We start from the raw sequence: 17,843 nt of genomic DNA, 5'->3' as shown, positions 1-17,843 counted from the left end.
AGGAGATTCCGAACGTTTCGCGCCGGTTCGGGAAAACCGCGCGTCGGGTCGGGTCGAGACCCGGCACTGCACTCCGTGCCGCGGCGGGGAACGCGCGTGCCGAATCTGAAGCCGGTGGGACGAACGGTTCTCGAGATACGCGGATTACATACACGCAGACACGCAGAGACTTCTCGCATTTATAGATAGATAAAAGATGAGTGTTAAAATTATTTCATTTACTTCTTTCTATTGTTTTAGAGATTCTTATTTCAGTGGTTGGGGGCATGCGTACAAGTGGCTAAATATGTCATTTTACCCAGAATAAGCCCATTCCCAAGATACAACACAACCCTTCATGGTTGGATGTGACTTATGGGGGCTAGAAGTGTTAATGTAAATAGCAGCAAAGAAACTGCTAGCTTATTGTGTCTAAAAAGACATATTTAGCCACTTGTACGCATGCCCCCGTGCGTACGCATGCCCCACATTTTAGCACGGTAAACGCGATAAAACAATAGAACGAAGCAAATGAAAACATTTTAACACTCACTTTTTCTTTTCTCTAATTACAATCTAAAATATGAACCCTTGTTGTAAAAAACTAAAGTTGTCCTTTAAGCCCTGAAAAGTCATTTATTGTAGCTTAGATGTTATATCAAGTCATAATTACAATTTTGGCCACTTGCAGTAAGATTTCCGTGAGAACGGCATAATACGATAATCACCCAGGGCTGTACACTCAGTGGACTATATTATATTTATAATTAATAATGTAGGTTATTCATATGCACATTTCTATACACTTTTTAAAAACATGATACTGTATAACAATAGATTATGATGGTTGACATTTGGAAAAAGGAATTAAAGAACAGAGCCAGTGTTGTTTTATTTAATTTTTTCTAATATATATGTTTATTTGTAAAGTGCAAAATGACTGTTGATGAGCGCATTTTATCCTCTGTTGGAACAAAAGAACAGATTTACTGCTATGAATGCATCCAATTTATGTAGATCTGCCCTGAAGCAAGCTGAGATGGTGACGTCATTGAGTACCCTCCTCCCGTGCTCGGAAGTCCCTTCTCCCAAGGAGAACTTGCTATTCTGAACTCCCAAGGAGGGAAGTCCAAGTCCCCAAGTCTTTGAATTGACAATCGGCCATTGTCTGGCTATGTGAGGCTAGTGCCACCTCTGGGTGACTGATTTCCCCTGCCGGATTATAATGGATCTGCTTGTCCTGCCTGAAGATGTGGCACAGTGGTTTGCTGCCCTCTTATGGTCCATACCTGTTTGCTTGCTTGAGATTCATTGATTGATTGAAGACTTTATTAGAGGTTTGCATAGGAAAAGTTATAGTTTCATGAGAGTACAGCTCACTGGCACAAGGTCAACTAAAAGGATTAACACCACAAGAAAGCGCATGAAAACAACTGATTTAACAACATTAGGAAACAAGCAAAAACAACAAAAAAGGAAACCAATATTTACAAGCAAATACATTATAACATGGCCTAGCCATTCTAATCTAACCTATTAACCATCTCAGTGGCACAGTGCAGTGCATTAAAAATGTTCAGAGGGATATTGGAGAAGTATTGATATTGCATCTGGAAAGCAATTTGTGTGGTGGTGATCTGCTACTTCAGAGTGACACTGAACAAATAAAGTCGTGTCCACCTTTTTGGGGACAGAAACAGCAGAGGCTACTATGACCAGTTCTGATAGGTTTGAAAGAAAGAAAGAAAATATATTATGCTGCACTGGGAAACCTGATGGACAGTAGGAGGCGCTATGCGGCAATTGAACCAAGCCGTGTCTCTCGAGAGACCTCGCAACACAACACATTCCTCCAATAGCACCAAATTCTTGTTGGAGCGGCAGCATTTGAGTTTATTGTTGAACTTTCTCCTCTTTTCAGGTAAGAGTCCTCTTATATCTGTGCTTGTTTTCACTTGTTGCGGGCTCACATGATGCACCATAAGGATGCATATTTAACAACGTTTATATTGTGGCTCAGACAGTAAGATTTTAAACTACTTCAAATGTGCTAGCATAGCTGCTAACGCTAGACCTAGTAAAAGCAGTGTTATTGCAATGTTGTTACACTTGCCGTGCGTGTGTTATTGCAACACTGCCTATGCGCGACATGCCATGTCTAAAATGCATTGAAAACATACTTATAAGGCATTATAATCCACTCATAATACTGTATGATTAGTTAAAATAACTCATAAACAATGCTTTGTAACATAATCCTATCACACTATAACAAATAATGTTATAATGATAAGCCAGGTCAAGCATTGTAACAATTCATAATGGCTTGACATTGTTTTGCAAGGATCAAGGTGTATTTTAATTGCCAGTTGATATGTATTGTAATCACTTAGTTATATATAATTTGATGATGATGATGACAAGTAGGCCTACTCTAGTTTGCAGGGGCACCCAGACTAATAATAACAGAAAACAATACAAGTCATTAGGTGCTTTAAACAGAAATATTTTGTGTTCTTGCATAAAGTGAATGCTATTGTTGTTACTTTACTTAAAGCACCCTGACAACTTATAGTAAATAGCCTACTGTATAACTGCAGCATAGGCTATAATGAAAACTAATAGGCCTATTCCTGCCAAAATCTAGTATTATGATACTTACTTTTTATTCTAAGTTTGCATATATGGAAAGGTACAGCTTCATGACAGTACAGTTCACTGGTACAAGGTCAACTAAAAGGAAACCCAGGTAAGCCTTGCAGCTTATTTCCATTGAGATCCTTCTCTTTAACTCATATAACATTGAATGACAGACAGATAGGACACAGTACTATGCAGAAGATATCATCAGAAAACATTTTATATACCACATTTTAGTGTTATAGCAGGAGAAAATGTTCACCCTTTATTTGAGCCAAATCTGGGTTGGACATGGTCTGTTGAGCTGCCTCTGGTGTTGTAATTGTGGACATCCTTGATGTTTCGGTGTATCATATCCATCCAAACTCCCATAACCCTCCTCACTGACAGTCTTGATGTAGCCAAAAATCTCAACATCTACTTCACCTCCATGGCCAAAAATCTGGTCAATAAACTGCCCGCTCCATCTGGGCTGTTTGGTGTTAGGCATATCTTGAAATTCTACAGGAACCTTGGGGTATGCAAAGACAACTTTAAACTTGCCACGGTGACAACTGATGAAGTGTTTAAAAAACTGCTCACCCTACCTCAATTCAAGGCCGCTGGCCATGATAAAATCTCACCCAAATTTCTCATAGACTCAGCTGCCACCATTGCCCCAATCATTACCCATATTATTAATCTATCTATCAAGCAGGGTTATGTCCCCCAGGACTTCAAATTAGCTAAGGTAACCCCCCTGCACAAAAAAGGCAGTAAACTTGACCCTGGCAACTACAGGCCAATCTCAATCCTTAGTTCCATCTCTAAGGTAATGGAAAGAATTGTCTATGAACAGGTGGCTAAATATCTTGAAGAGAATAAACTGATCTACGAGTTCCAGTCTGGCTTCAGAGAGTCCCATTCCACAGATACATGCCTCATCTATTTGAATGATTACATCAAACGTGAAATTCACGATGGCAAATATTGCGGCATGGTCATGCTGGACCTCCAGAAGGCATTTGACACCATCGATCATTCTATTCTGATTGAAAAACTCAAAGCTATTGGTCTTGATAGCACAGCAGTGAGATGGATGCACTACTTGGTGGGGAGGGAACAGGTGGTGGAAGTCAACGGAACCCTGTCTCCCCCCCCCCCCCCCCTCCCAGTAAACTGTGGAGTACCTCAAGGGAGTATACTAGGACCACTGTTGTTCTTAATATACGTAAACGACATGTCATCTGCTTGTGACTGCAATCTGTTTCTGTTTGCGGATGACTCGGCTCTCCTAGTCTCAGGCAGAGACATATCGCAGGTTGAAAAGGCCCTTAACTGTGAACTTAACAAGATCTGCACCTGGCTCAATGACAACAGACTCTCAATTCACCTAGGCAAAACTGAATGTATCCTCTTTGGATCTAGTCAGAAACTTAGCCTAGTTGAGAACTTCACAATTAAAGTAGGTGACACTGTGATAGAAAGAAAAAACTACACCTGCTACCTGGGTTGCATCCTGGAGGCTAACCTATCCAGTGAAAAAATGACCACCAAGGTAATCAATAAAGTCAACCAACGAATTTGCTTCTTGCAAAGGGTTGCCCCGCTGATCAATATTAAATCCCGAAAGACACTAGGAGGTGCTCTTATTGGGCCCCTCATTGATTACGGAGTCCTTGTCTGGTATCGCGACGCCCCAGCTGCCTTAAAGTTAAAGCTCCAAACAGCCCAAAACAAACTAATTAGGGTTGTGCTTGGTCTCCCTCCTCAGACCCACCTTACCGATCATCACCACGAAAGCGTGGGATGGCTCAAAGTAGCTGACAGAGTACAGCATCTTGCAATGGGCCTGGTGTACAAGATACACTACACCTCCAAGATTCCCATGTACCTGACAAACTACTTCTTAAAGGTCAAGGATGTTCACGATCACAACACCAGAGGCAGCTCCACTAATCATCATCAACGTAGATTTAACACTAAACAAGGCTCTAACTCGTTCTCCTGCTATACCATCAACATGTGGAACGACCTTCCACAAGCCTTAAAGGAGAGAAAATCCCTAGCCTCCTTCAAAATTGGTATGAAAAGTCACCTTCAGACAGCTGCTACCCGTGACTTGTAAATAGACTAAGCCCCCATGCTCCCCCCCCCCCCCCCTTTTTCTTTTTTTCTGCCTTTGTATTTGATGTTATGCTTTTGAAACTGATATTATCCTAGATAAAGTACTATGTTCTATCCGTCTGTCTTTCAATGTTATATGAGATACTTAAAAGTGTGGTTCCTGTGGAAATAAGCCTCGGCTTTCTAGGATCTCCTTTTAGTTGACCTTGTACCAGTGATTTGTACTGTCATGAAACTGTACTTTTTTCTATTGCAAACTTCTAATAAATTCTTCAATCAATAGCATAGCTGCTAACGCTAGACCTAGTAAAAGCAGTGTTATTGCAATGTTGTTACACTTGCCGTGCGTGTGTTATTGCAACACTGCCTATGCGCGACATGCCATGTCTAAAATGCATTGAAAACATACTTATAAGGCATTATAATCCACTCATAATACTGTATGATTAGTTAAAATAACTCATAAACAATGCTTTGTAACAGAATCCTATCACACTATAACAAATAATGTTATAATGATAAGCCAGGTCAAGCATTGTAACAATTCATAATGGCTTGACATTGTTTTGCAAGGATCAAGGTGTATTTTAATTGCCAGTTGATATGTATTGTAATCACTTAGTTATATATAATTTGATGATGATGATGACAAGTAGGCCTACTCTAGTTTGCAGGGGCACCCAGACTAATAATAACAGAAAACAATACAAGTCATTAGGTGCTTTAAACAGAAATATTTTGTGTTCTTGCATAAAGTGAATGCTATTGTTGTTAATTTACTTAAAGCACCCTGACAACTTATAGTAAATAGCCTACTGTATAACTGCAGCATAGGCTATAATGAAAACTAATAGGCCTATTCCTGCCAAAATCTAGTATTATGATACTTACTTGACTTTATAAGCACTGAATGATTGATTGAGATAGGCTATTTATTCTAAGTTTGCATATATGGAAAGGTACAGCTTCATGACAGTACAGTTCACTGGTACAAGGTCAACTAAAAGGAAACCCAGGTAAGCCTTGCAGCTTATTTCCATTGAGATCCTTCTCTTTAACTCATATAACATTGAATGACAGACAGATAGGACACAGTACTATGCAGAAGATATCATCAGAAAACATTTTATATACCACATTTTAGTGTTATAGCAGGAGAAAATGTTCACCCTTTATTTGAGCCAAATCTGGGTTGGACATGGTCTGTGGAGCTGCCTCTGGTGTTGTAATTGTGGACATCCTTGATGTTTCGGAAGCATTTTGTCAGGTACATGGGTATCTTAGTGGTGTAGTGTATCTTGTAGGCCCATTGCAAGATGCTGTACTCTGTCATCTACCCTGAGCCACCTCGTGCTAGGCTGGTAAATAGTGGTTTGATTGATTGATTGAAGAATCTATTAGAAGTTTGCAATAAGAAAAAGTACAATTTCATGACTGTACAAATCCCTGGTACAAGGTCAACTAAAAATAGATCCTAGTAAGCTTTTCGGATTATTGGAACCACTTGTATCTAACATTGAAAGGCTGATGGATAGAACACAGTACTTTGCATAACGTCACATATAAAATCAGAAAGTTAAGAATTAAAGGACAATTTAAAAAACAGAAGCAGATAGTTACAGTGGAAAGGGGGAGGTGAGTATGGGCTTAGTCTATTTACAAGTTTCGAGTAGCAGCCATCTGTAGGTGACTTGTCAGACCGATTTTGAAGGAGGTTAGGGATTTACTCTCCTTTATAGGGCATGCAGGAGTGGGTTCCACATATAGCAGGAGAACGAATTTGAGCCTTTTTTAGAGCCAAAAAAAGGCTGAACGTGATTAGTGGAGCTGCCTCTGGTGTTGTAGGCCTACTGTAGTTGTAGTTAGTCAGGTACATGGCTATCTTGGTGTAGTAGTGTATCTTGTACACCAGGCCCATTGCAAAATGCTGTACTCTGTCAGCTACTGTGAGTCACCCCACACTTATGTGGTGATAAGCAGTGAGGTGGGCCCGAGAAGAAAGGCCAAGCAGGACCCTAATCACTTTGTTCTGAGCTGTTTGGAGCTTTAACTTTAAGGGATTTGGGGCATCACGATTCACGATACGAGGATACCATATAGTCAATGAGGGGCAGAATGCGGTGAGTCCGAGGATGAAGGTTAAGCAGGACCCTAATTATTTTGTTTTGGGCTGCTTGGAGCCTTGTTTTCAGGGCCTTTGGGGCGTCACGATACCATAGGACGTTTATAGTATACGTGGACTCCGTAGTCATAGGGGCAGAATGATTGCACCCGCTTGAGTTTTCTGAATATTGTTATTGACCATCGGAGCGATCCTCTGTAAGAAATGAGTTTGTTGGTTGGTTTTTTTGATTACCTTTGAAGTCATCTTTTCGCCACAGCATATACTGTATAAAGGTATATACTGTATATATAAAAGGCTTTATAATGTGCATTAATTATCAGTGGTTATTACTGTATAGGCTAATTATACACTGATTATAATGCTTTTATAAGTCATAATGTTTTTCTGCACTGTTTTTAATCTTATAACCTTTGTGTGTATGTCCTGTTCTTTGTCCTCTGCTGTTTTATGTCCCCCTGTAAAGCACTTTGTAACCTCTGGTTTTGAAAGGTGCTATATAAATAAAGATTTATTATTATTATTATTATAATGAAATGCTTTATAATGTGTTAGGATTATTGTTATAAAGCATTGTGAGAATTAATGAATTATAATAACTACAATTATGAAGTGTTATAAGTAGATTATAATTGTAATGCATTACAAGTATATTTATAAAGCATACATGGGATGCATAGCAAGTATCACAGACCCCTTCACGCCCTCTCAAGGACCCCCGGGGGTCTCAGGACCCCACTTTGAGAAGTAGTGCAGAGTGCAGATTCATATCCTTGTGCGTTCTTGTCATATGGCTTTCGGTTGCTGCCCGCACCCAGTACAAATCACAGGTGATGGGGCATCCAAGAATCTGGCAATGTGAGATATGATACAAGGGATACAGTAAGTAAAGCGACATACATAGATTTATTATTAACTCTATACTGCATTTCCCCCTTGGGATAATAAAGGTATCTATCTAAAGTAGCTTAAAAGTAGCTTACCTTTGTGATTTTATAGAAAAATATCCATCAATTATTTCCAAACGCAATCTATTGTAAAATACAGGCGTATCTGTCCTCGAGCCAAACCTACTGCTTGGAGCAGCCATTTGCAATGAACAAGGCTTGCAAATGTCCCTCGCTCGCACCAGTAGTTTAGAGCATAGAAATGGAGAAACAAGATTTTGATCCGGGCATAGAATATGACCAGAAAAGTGATTCCGCCTCTATTGTTGTTTATGTGTGGTCGAGATTTGAGACCAGCGTTACAGGAGCTGTTTCTACTGTAGACACTCGCGCCACCCCTCATCTGCTCACAGTGCTCAGACTGGGTAAAGAACGAACGAACGGCCGCTCGTTCATGGCCGTGCGCTACTTGAATAAACGGACGAGCCCGCTCTTTCAAGCAGTAAAAGAGTTAAAGACATTGTGCAGTGAGCTTTTTTCAAAAAAAGAAAGTTAATGTTGTTAATGTTTTTATTTACCTATTGAGTATGCCCGGTTTTCAGGTGGTTGGTGACCCAGCTGAAGTTGGCCACACCCACAATGTTGTTGTATGGTAAAAACGAAAGGGGGTTTTATTGTCATCATTAAATCAGTTTATTACCCGGCTTGTTTGGATGCTTGATTCTGATTGGTCGAGCGCTGAAATCAGCGGTGAATTATGGGCGTATAATGACCGCTCCGCTCTATAATTCACCGCTGCCTAATCAAAGGCTCAGAGCAGCTGCTGTATTCAGGCTGCACTGCGTGGATTTAGTGCCGTATCCAACATGGCAGCCATGTAAACAAACACACAGCGTCATTTACAATCAAACGTTGCTCTGAAGAATGTTTTAAAAAACATTTGAGGCGAGAAATAGATGACGCAGTAACAGAAAATGGATTCTATTTGATCAGCACTTCCTTGTTTTCCAAGGCGACCGTGTTGCGCTCGGGGGGACGCACTTTCAGCCGTCTGTAAACAAGGAAATACTTTGTTTTGATTTTAGTTTTGAGTCAAATTATTAATTTTATGTATTTGCCGGGTAATAAGTGCTATAAGGTCTTGCTGCTTGGTCATTATGGCTTATATGGACACTTTGGGCTGATAATTCCCCTCGGCTCCGCCTCGGGGAATTATTAGCCCGTCGTGTCCATATAAGCCATAATGACCGCGCAGCAAGACCTTATCGCATACTTGTTTACTGTTGAGTGAGAAAACAGTGTTGCACATAAAGTTAATCATCTGGGGACCCACAAAAATCAGTTGGAGACCCCCAACTGAGTAATGTTAGCCTCGGAAACCCAGCCTTTATTTGGCGATCACTCCATGGACATATTCCAAACAGAAAAAGTACAAAACTATGGCACCACCATTTGAATTTTAGTAAACTCATAGCCACATACAGTACATACTTTATCTAAAGAGAAGCAGCACACCTCGCGGCAGCACCTAGAAATAGAACAGCTGCATATCGGCGAGGCGGCAGACTAACACCGCCGGCGTGGGTTAGTTACGAACTAACTTAGTTCACTGAAAATAATGGGGACGGCTATTTTGGCGAGCGCCTTCCGCAGCCGGTGTAATAACATTGTTTTTCTACAATGATTTTAAATGATTTAATAGTTGTGGGCTCGCCTGAAAGGTGAGAACACTATGTTATCTTCATTATTTATAGAGTTCCGCCGCTTGAGTTCCATCGCAGACAGTACAAAGGCAGGGTCCTTAGCCAATGAGGCCCAATTGAGGTGTGGAAAATCTGGGAGTGGTGTTAGCTGGAGTATTGGTTGAGCTTCACATGACAGTTAGCACGCTGTAGAATATAGTCATGAGCATTCCCACACTGTTTCGTAGGAAAATTGTATCTCTAGTTCAGTTACCTCCCCTCCCTTTTCTGTGTTGCCAGGAAGGAGTGTTGCTAGGAGAGGAGGTATATCCAAATGCAACAGCCACCGCTGCTTTTAACTGCGAATAAAGATGCTCAGCTGTGTGGAGTCGTCAAGCTCTTCCTCCACGAGGATGAAGAAAAGGTATGATTATTAACTTCATAATTTACTCATTCTACCAGCTGACTGAGTCGCTGAATGCTTTTTTAATGGCATCTTTTTTATTTAATTTGGCTCAGCATCACGGCATGTCATGTCATGGCTTCACTAATTTTTTTTAGTTTTCACTTGTTTACCACTTGTTGAAACTCTTCAGTGATTTTCTATGTGGTTTGTGAAGTTGTTAAATGATTTATTTATTCTACTGTTTATTTCCATAGGCCTCCGAAAGCCATGAGAGGAACGGCGAGAGAAGGACCCAGGACCTGGGCTGCTTGCCTGTAGCAAAGTTGTACAACATCGGTATTTATTGTTTTTTTGCCAGACCCATGAAATGGGTAGGCCTACATAAGCAAATGTCTGTCCGGGTTTTCTATATAAAGGGTATATATGATGATGACATGATGATGACATGCCTACAAAAGGCATGATGTCATAAATGATGATGACAGACAGGGGGTCTGGCACAACCAGGTTGACCTGGTCTAGTTACTAGTGGGTTAGGGTTAGACTACTGTTATGTTAAGCCATTTAGACCTAAAGCCGATTCTAAAAAACGCATTCTAAATCCCGACCTAAGTTTTCTGAAAAACGTCTTAACATTTAGGCCTATTCATAAATTACGAAAAATGTATGTTGCTATATTTACAATTTAGGCATTCAGCAGACCCTCTGTTTATAAATAAATCAAAGATGCAAATTATAATCCATTTCTAAAGGATAAAGACTGGGCCTGGAAGAGAGGTCACCAGGTGGTCCCCAACCTTCTTGGAGCGTTTCCACCATTAAAGGATGGAGCTCGTTAATTTCTTATTGATAATGAGCACCTTATTGATCCTGCTTATTGAGCCGGGCTTTTATCGACGACAAATTCCTAGGGAGTCCAAAAATGAGACAATTTTACTAGGAGACTGGAATATGTATTGGGATGATAAACTAAATAGGAACAATCTCAAACGAATCACTGATTCCTTTAACTTAGACTAGAGCATCTAGTTGAACAGCCAACTAGATTAACTAATACGTCCCAAACTAAAATGTACAGGACAGTAAAATTGTATAATTTCTTAACCGGTCTATCTGACCATAATTTAATACTCTTAGTTAGGAAACTCGCTACTTCCACAAAAAATAGCTGCAACAGCTGGGGGATGCAGTGTGTGAAATTGAATTGGTGGCATTCTCTAACATAATGATGTTGAGACAAATAACTTTTAGATTTGTATCTAAGACTAGAGCAGCTCCTTCTCTGCAAGGGGGCAGAATAGAACTAGGAGAGAACCTGTCTTACCATGGCTGAATCAAACCTGCAGAAATATGATGAAAACCAGGGACTGCTTACTAAAACGGAGTCTAAAATATAGTCTATCAACTGATAGACAAAAATGTGTCTCTGCTAGAAACACAGCTTTTTCTTTTTTTCATCATTGTAATAGAAAACACAAAGGGTGTAGCTAAGAAGGTTTGGTCAGGTCTGAATAAGCTGCTAGGTAAGCAAAACATTCAGGGTACAAACACACTTGAGCTAAAAGCAGGTGAGGTCACTGTAAATGACCCTGAAGTGTCACTTCACTGCCCCTCTGCCCCAGGCGTCCAGCTATTGTCCTCTCCCCTATGCCAGAGCCAACAGGAGGCTCTCTCTGCCTCTGCCCCAGGCTTCCAGCTATTGTCCTCTCCCCTATGCCAGAGCCAACAGGAGGCTCTCTCTGCCTTGTGTGTTCTTGTGGGGGATTGCAGGCACCAGAGGTCTCTAGGACTATGGTTTGCTTTCTGCCTAGGGTCCTCCTACGTCTCACCAGACTGTTGGTCTGGTGATCATCATCATACCCGGAAAACTACTTTCTGGCCGTGGCACCCATACATCCAAACAGAAAAGTCCTATCTGATTGCATTAAACAACGTTCAACTCACTGTGCCACTCAATCTGCCATTCTCTTTATGCTTGCGCATACCCTCTATAGGTACTGTACATATAGGCGCTCCTGGTGTAAATGGGTTAACAGACAGACTCAATGCTCTGATGAAGGCTCTTATGAACGCAAGGCTCTTATGAACGTAAGCATTAGTTTATTGGTATGTGCCAAATTAAAAAATTGGAAACGTGAGTACTTTGTTTGGGGAATTTTTCAATTCCTTTTTCTGTGTAATGCTTTGTTGCCGGCAGGGATTTAACACCTGAACCTTCAGTATGTTTTATGCTGTTTCTCTTTCTCCAGACCAGTCTGTGGACTCCAAACCGAAGGAGAAGATGAGTTCTCCATCACCAGACATTACTGTTTCCATCAAAGAGGAATCTAAAGGCCATTTGAACCTCAGTAAGTGTGATGCTCTCTCTCTCTCTCTCTCTCTCTCTCTCTCTCTCTCTCTCTCTCTCTCTCTCTCTCTCTCTCTGTCTCTCTCTCTGTCTCTCTTTATTTTATTCTGTTCTGTTCTGTTGTAAAGTCTATCACCTTATCAATGTTTCAGTTCATAATTATCATGACAAAACATCACAATAGCGATATCATGATATCTGTTGTAAGCAAGTATGGATTTAAGTTCTCAGTCGCCGCGACTGTCATTTGGATTGCATAGTACACAGTCTTCTATCGAAGCATACTATGTTCTGAGAATAGGCAAGCTTGGCAGTAGGCCAAACCATCTAGAACAGGGTTTGTCTGTATTTACTGTATGCATGTGACCCCTCAGATGTGATACTTTTCATCTAATATGATTCAACTTCTCTTGTTGCAGCCGGTCCAGATAGTCTGGACTCATGTCCAGCTGAGCCCTTGCCTCCTATGGCTGAGCAGACAGAACTGACCACCCTGGTTCATAATGAGGAGGAGGCCTTCGCCCTGGAACCCTTAGATATCACTGGTGAGACCTGCAGTCTGATGTTTGAAGAGGTGGTAGTGGGTGGACTTAATGGACGTATTAGAACGGGACACATTATTGTGTATCATCATTTTATGCTTTAACTATTGAAAAATAGCAGATATACAAGCTCACGGTGCCGCGCTGCGATCTTGTAGATCTGCTATTTTTGAAAAATCGTGAAAATTAGAATTTTGACCCGATGTCTTTTGAATCCTTCTAAGGTTTTTTGAAGAGCCTATGTTTCTATGTCAGCAATCTGGCCAGCCATCGTCAAAGAAAAGGTCCTTTTCACTTAAATGGAGCTCAGTTAGTCTGTTCTTGAGAGACTACTATGTCAGTGGTTCTCAAACCTTTTTATGTGAAGGACCCACAAAATGATATGTATTTGGTCACGGACCCCCATCTCAAAATATTTAGATCCAGGGACCCCCCAGAGGCAACATTTGAGTTACAAATGTTCACTTAAAAAATACATACTGTATATTCAAAGATTTGCACACATTTTCAAAAATAGCAGATCTACAAGCTCGCAGCGCGTCACTCTGTGCCGTGCTGTGAGCTTGTATATCTGCTATTTTTCAATAGCTAAAGTATAAAATAATTAAGGCCCCTCCACCTTAACCCTTGGATGCATGACCGACCAATACCTACACTCTTCCATGAGTGGGGTCAAAAATGACCCCAATTAAAATCAATGTGTTTTTGCAATAAACTACTTTGCTCTCACACATACTTTTGCCTAGAGACGTGATTTCAACTTTAAAACGCTCACACAACTTGGGCCTTTTTTCTACCAACAGGGACGAGCTGTAATCGTTGAAGCCCCGCCCCCTCTGTCTACTAAACGCGTGCAGCAGCTGTCACACTTTGCTGTCACACTTTGCTCTCACACCTAACTATGGCATACTTTTGCATAACAACGTGATTTCAACTTTAAAACGCTCACACAACTTGGCACTTTTTCCGGTCAATAGGGAAAAGCTGTAATTGTTGAAGCCCCGCCCCCCTGTTTTCCTATTGGCTGGGCTTTAAACATCCATAACTCCAGTTTGCAGCATGGTACCGTCTCGAAACTTGGTGTCTGGACTTAGACGGCCAATATGGACGAGCTGTAATTGTTGAAGCCCCGCCCCTCTTACAAGTCTGTTGTTTTCGCCCGCCCTGACGGTTGCTTCTCGCCCTTAGGGCGTCTTACTGGTAATAGCAGTAATAGTAGTAGTAATAATATAGTAATAGTAGTAATAGTAGTAATAATAGTTGCGACCGTAGGACGCAAGTTTAGTATGTGAACGGTCACAGCTTGTCTGTATGTATGTATGTATCTCCTGACACTGTGGTTCTATGGGTTTGTTGCTTTGACATCACGCTCTGGTTTCACTGTGATGTCACACTAACAGAATCCCTTTTATGCCCATACATAGAGATCCCTGTCTGTAGAACCAGCCACACAGATATGGGCTGTCTTGGCCATCTGTCTTGGCCATATATGGATTCTGTTAGTGTTGTATGTGGCCCATATGAAGACCTGTTAGATAAGGGCTTAACGTTAATGACAGGGAACTCCGTGTATGGGCATAAAACAGAGTGTGATGTCAGAGCGGCAAACCCATTCATTTAGAGTGGTTCCCCTGACATCACAGTGACATCAGGACATGATGTCAGAGCAACAAACCCATAGAACCACTTCAACCACAGTCTCAGGCGTGACAGAGATACATACATACATACGGACAAGCTGTGACCGTTCACATATAAACTTGCGACCTACGGTCGCAACTATTATTCCTACTATTACTACTATTACTACTATTACTATTACTAATATTACTATTACTACTATTACTACTATTACTACTATTACTACTACTATTACTAATGTTACTAATAATACTTATTACTACTATTACCAGTAAGACACCCTAAGGGCAAGAAGCGACCGTCAGGGCAGGCGGAAACAACAGACTTGTAAAAGAGGGCAGGGCTTCAACAATTGCAGCTCATCCCTATGGTGGTCTAAGTCCAGACACCAAGATTTGAGACGGTACCATGCTGCAAACTGGAGTTATGGCTGTTTAAAGCCCAGCCAATAGGAAGACAGGGGGGGCGGGATTTAAAAAATTACAGCTCGTCCCTATTGGCCAGAAAAAGTGCCAAGTCGTGTGAGCGCTTTAAAGGTGAAATCACGTTGCTAGGCAAAAGTATGGCAGAGTTATGTGTGAGAGCAAAGTAGTTTATTGCAAAAACGCATTGATTTTAACTGGGGTCATTTTTGACCCCACTCATGGAAGAGTGGGGTAGTGATACAAAAACTGCAATTTCTCAAAATTAATGAAAGAATAAATAAAAATGCAAATGGCCTCATGTCACAAACATGTTTTATGAGGAATACCTGGAATATGAAAATATTAACACTTTTACTTTTAAAGATATTGAAGAATAACAACCCCTGGGGTCATTTTTGACCCCACTCATGCATCTAAGGGTTAAGACCCTAGTAACTCAGTCCCAGAGCAAAAAGCACGAATGAACTTTCATCATTCACTGCTCATGTGTAAAATAACTCTTCCAGTGAAAAAGACCAAGACGGAGCCCAAGAAGAGGGTGATTGTGGACAGGTTGAAGGAGCTGGACGGTCAGACCATCAAAGCCCAGCTGTGTGACTACTCTGACCTGGTCACCACCCTGGACCTGGTTCCCCGTACCAAGAAGCTGATGATGTGGAAGGAGACTGGAGGAGCCAAGGATCTGCTCTCTCTCCCTGCACAGCCACTCTGGAACCCTAGGCTGATCAAAGTGAGAAGAGAGTAGCGATGAGACTAGGGGTGTAACGATACATTTTAACAGCGATACGATACGCATCACGATACATGGTTGACGATACGATATCACGATAAATCAAATCTCCACGATACGATTATCGTTTTATCACGATAAACGATGATAGCGATTATCGTCCCATTCCTAGGAGAGAGAGAGAGAGAGAGAGAGAGAGAGAGAGAGAGAGAGAGAGAGAGAGTGTGTGTGTGTGGGGGGGGGGTTCATGAGATTGCAAGCTGGCAATCAGTCACTTGTCACCTGAAAATCTATTGCGAATGAGTGCTAGAGAAATTGACTTCGGAGATCTGCTAATGCATGCAGGGCTTGAACTGGTCTCAAGCCCTGCAGTTTTGAGATTTCGTTATTCATTTCTTTCAACTCTAATCTCTTCCATCTGTCAGATGTTCACCCGCTGCCTGACACCTCCGGTGCCAGACGAGATGAGGAAGAGGAGGAACACCCGCTGCCTGACGCCTCCGGTGCCAGACCAGATGAGGAAGAGGAGGCAGGGAGGTGAAGCTGACCGTCTGGATGAGTTCCTCAAAGAGCTGGAGAAGCCTGGCGTGATCCGCAACGACGCCATGGGTCAGCACAGAGATGTTATTGGTAAGAATACGTATGTGGTTGGTTGTGTATGTGTGTGAGTGAGTGACATTGAGAAAGTGGAAAGTTACATCTCCTTAGAACCCTTAGATATCAATGGTGAGACCTGCAGTCTGATGTTGACAATTCTGTTCAGTTCAATCTTCTTCCTGTCATTAACCCTGTAAGGCCCGAATTAATTTCTACTTGCAAAAAAAATTATAAAAAAATCAACCTTTCAGATGGTGTTGTAGGAGTCCTATTCAGAGGAAAATGTGATGTTTAAAAAAAAATCATGCTCTAATTTACATTTTGGGGATATTTTTCAGAATAATAACATATGTACATGTTCTAATCTAGACATTCTAATGATCACTAAAAATCTGAGAAGTTATGTGAATGTCAGCCTCTGTGGGGGGTATTCATGTGCAAATATCGTGGCCAATGGCATTGTAATACTAAACAATATGATCCAATTGTGATGTTTAGGTGAAAAAAGAACAGGAAAACAAATTATTTAAACACTATTTAATCAAATATAAATGTGCCCAAAAGGCAACAGTGGGCCTTGCAGGGTTAAAGGTAAACCAATCACAGCTTGAGCCTACAGGGTTTGTCTGTATTTACTGTATGCATGTCCCCTCAGATGTAATACTTTGCATCTAATAGTTAATTTAACTTCTCTTGTTGCATGTGTCCAGCTGGTCCAGATAGCTCAGACTGGTGTCCAGCTGAGCCTCCTATGGCTGAGCAGACAGAACAGACCACCTTGATTCATAATGAGGAGGAGGCCTTCGCCCTGGAACCATTAGATATCACTGGTGAGACCTGCTGTCTGAGGAGGAGATGTAACTTTTAGGGGTGTAACGATACATGTAATAGTGATACGATACGCATCACGATACATGGTTGACGTACCATACATGGACGATATTGGTTCATTCATGGTGATACGATTCGATTCAATGATTTAAAATCGATATAGTAACTACCGGTATTTAGCAAAGACTTTAAATCTGTGTGAAACGTGTCAATAGAGCAGGGTTGTTATGGTAAAATTCTATTATTATGGATATGCTGTAATTAAGTAAACACTGTGATTGCCTAGCAAATACAGTATGGATATTATAGGAGTTGGGATCTGCTGGGATCTGCTATTCTTCAATAGTTAAAGCACAAAATAATGCGTAATAATGAGTCTAATTGGGTTAAACCCCCACCCCCTATGAAGAACATTCATGGGGGGCCCGCAGTGAATCCTTGTACCCAGGGCCCAGAATTTGGTGTGACACCCATGGCGTCTTCGCGGGGCACGTCTGGGTTCTCCAGCTCTTTGAGGAACTCATCCAGACGGTTTTGATTCTAGTAACTGGCTCGATTGTTGGACAGATGACACAATTGTTTGACAAATGACAGGCAATGTTTTGGGGCAAAAGTACGGTTTATTATTCCCATGCGACCAATGCCTTATTGGTGTAATAAAGTGGTAAATAGACGAATGGAAACAAATAATACAAGATAACAGGCAGATATCCAGCTTTTGATGATGGAGGCTGTCTCCTGAATGTTGATGGGGACGGCATTTATCTTGTGTACCTTAGCCCAATGGACAACAGGTGTGTAGTCACACCTTGCTCAGTCCAAATATTGTAGTTCAGGGGTCTTCAACAGGGGGTCCGGGACCCCTAGGGGATCCTCAGAGTTACTACAGGGGGTCCTCCAGATCTGTG

General features: G+C 41.4%; 1 protein-coding gene across 1 annotated transcript; it reads left to right on the top strand.

Moving 5' to 3' along the window:
• Window positions 1–1,826: 1,826 nt before the first annotated feature.
• LOC308294111 (double-strand-break repair protein rad21 homolog) lies at window positions 1,827–16,972 on the top strand (the record flags this gene model as incomplete). Its single annotated transcript, XM_080736835.1, has 8 exons — window positions 1,827–1,900; window positions 9,717–9,840; window positions 10,077–10,158; window positions 12,072–12,170; window positions 12,589–12,714; window positions 15,284–15,507; window positions 15,933–16,137; window positions 16,815–16,972. The coding sequence occupies exons 2-8, from the start codon at window positions 9,751–9,753 to the stop codon at window positions 16,970–16,972; spliced, it is 984 nt and encodes a 327-aa protein (XP_080592961.1). The 5' UTR covers window positions 1,827–1,900; window positions 9,717–9,750.
• Between the last annotated feature and the right edge of the window lie 871 nt (window positions 16,973–17,843).

Source organism: Nannobrachium achirus (genome assembly GCF_963921795.1).
Source record: "Nannobrachium achirus genome assembly, chromosome: 11".
Lineage (NCBI taxonomy): Eukaryota > Metazoa > Chordata > Actinopteri > Myctophiformes > Myctophidae > Nannobrachium > Nannobrachium achirus.
The sequence above is the reverse complement of the archived record's forward strand: the minus strand, read 5'-3'. Positions and strand labels throughout refer to the sequence as shown.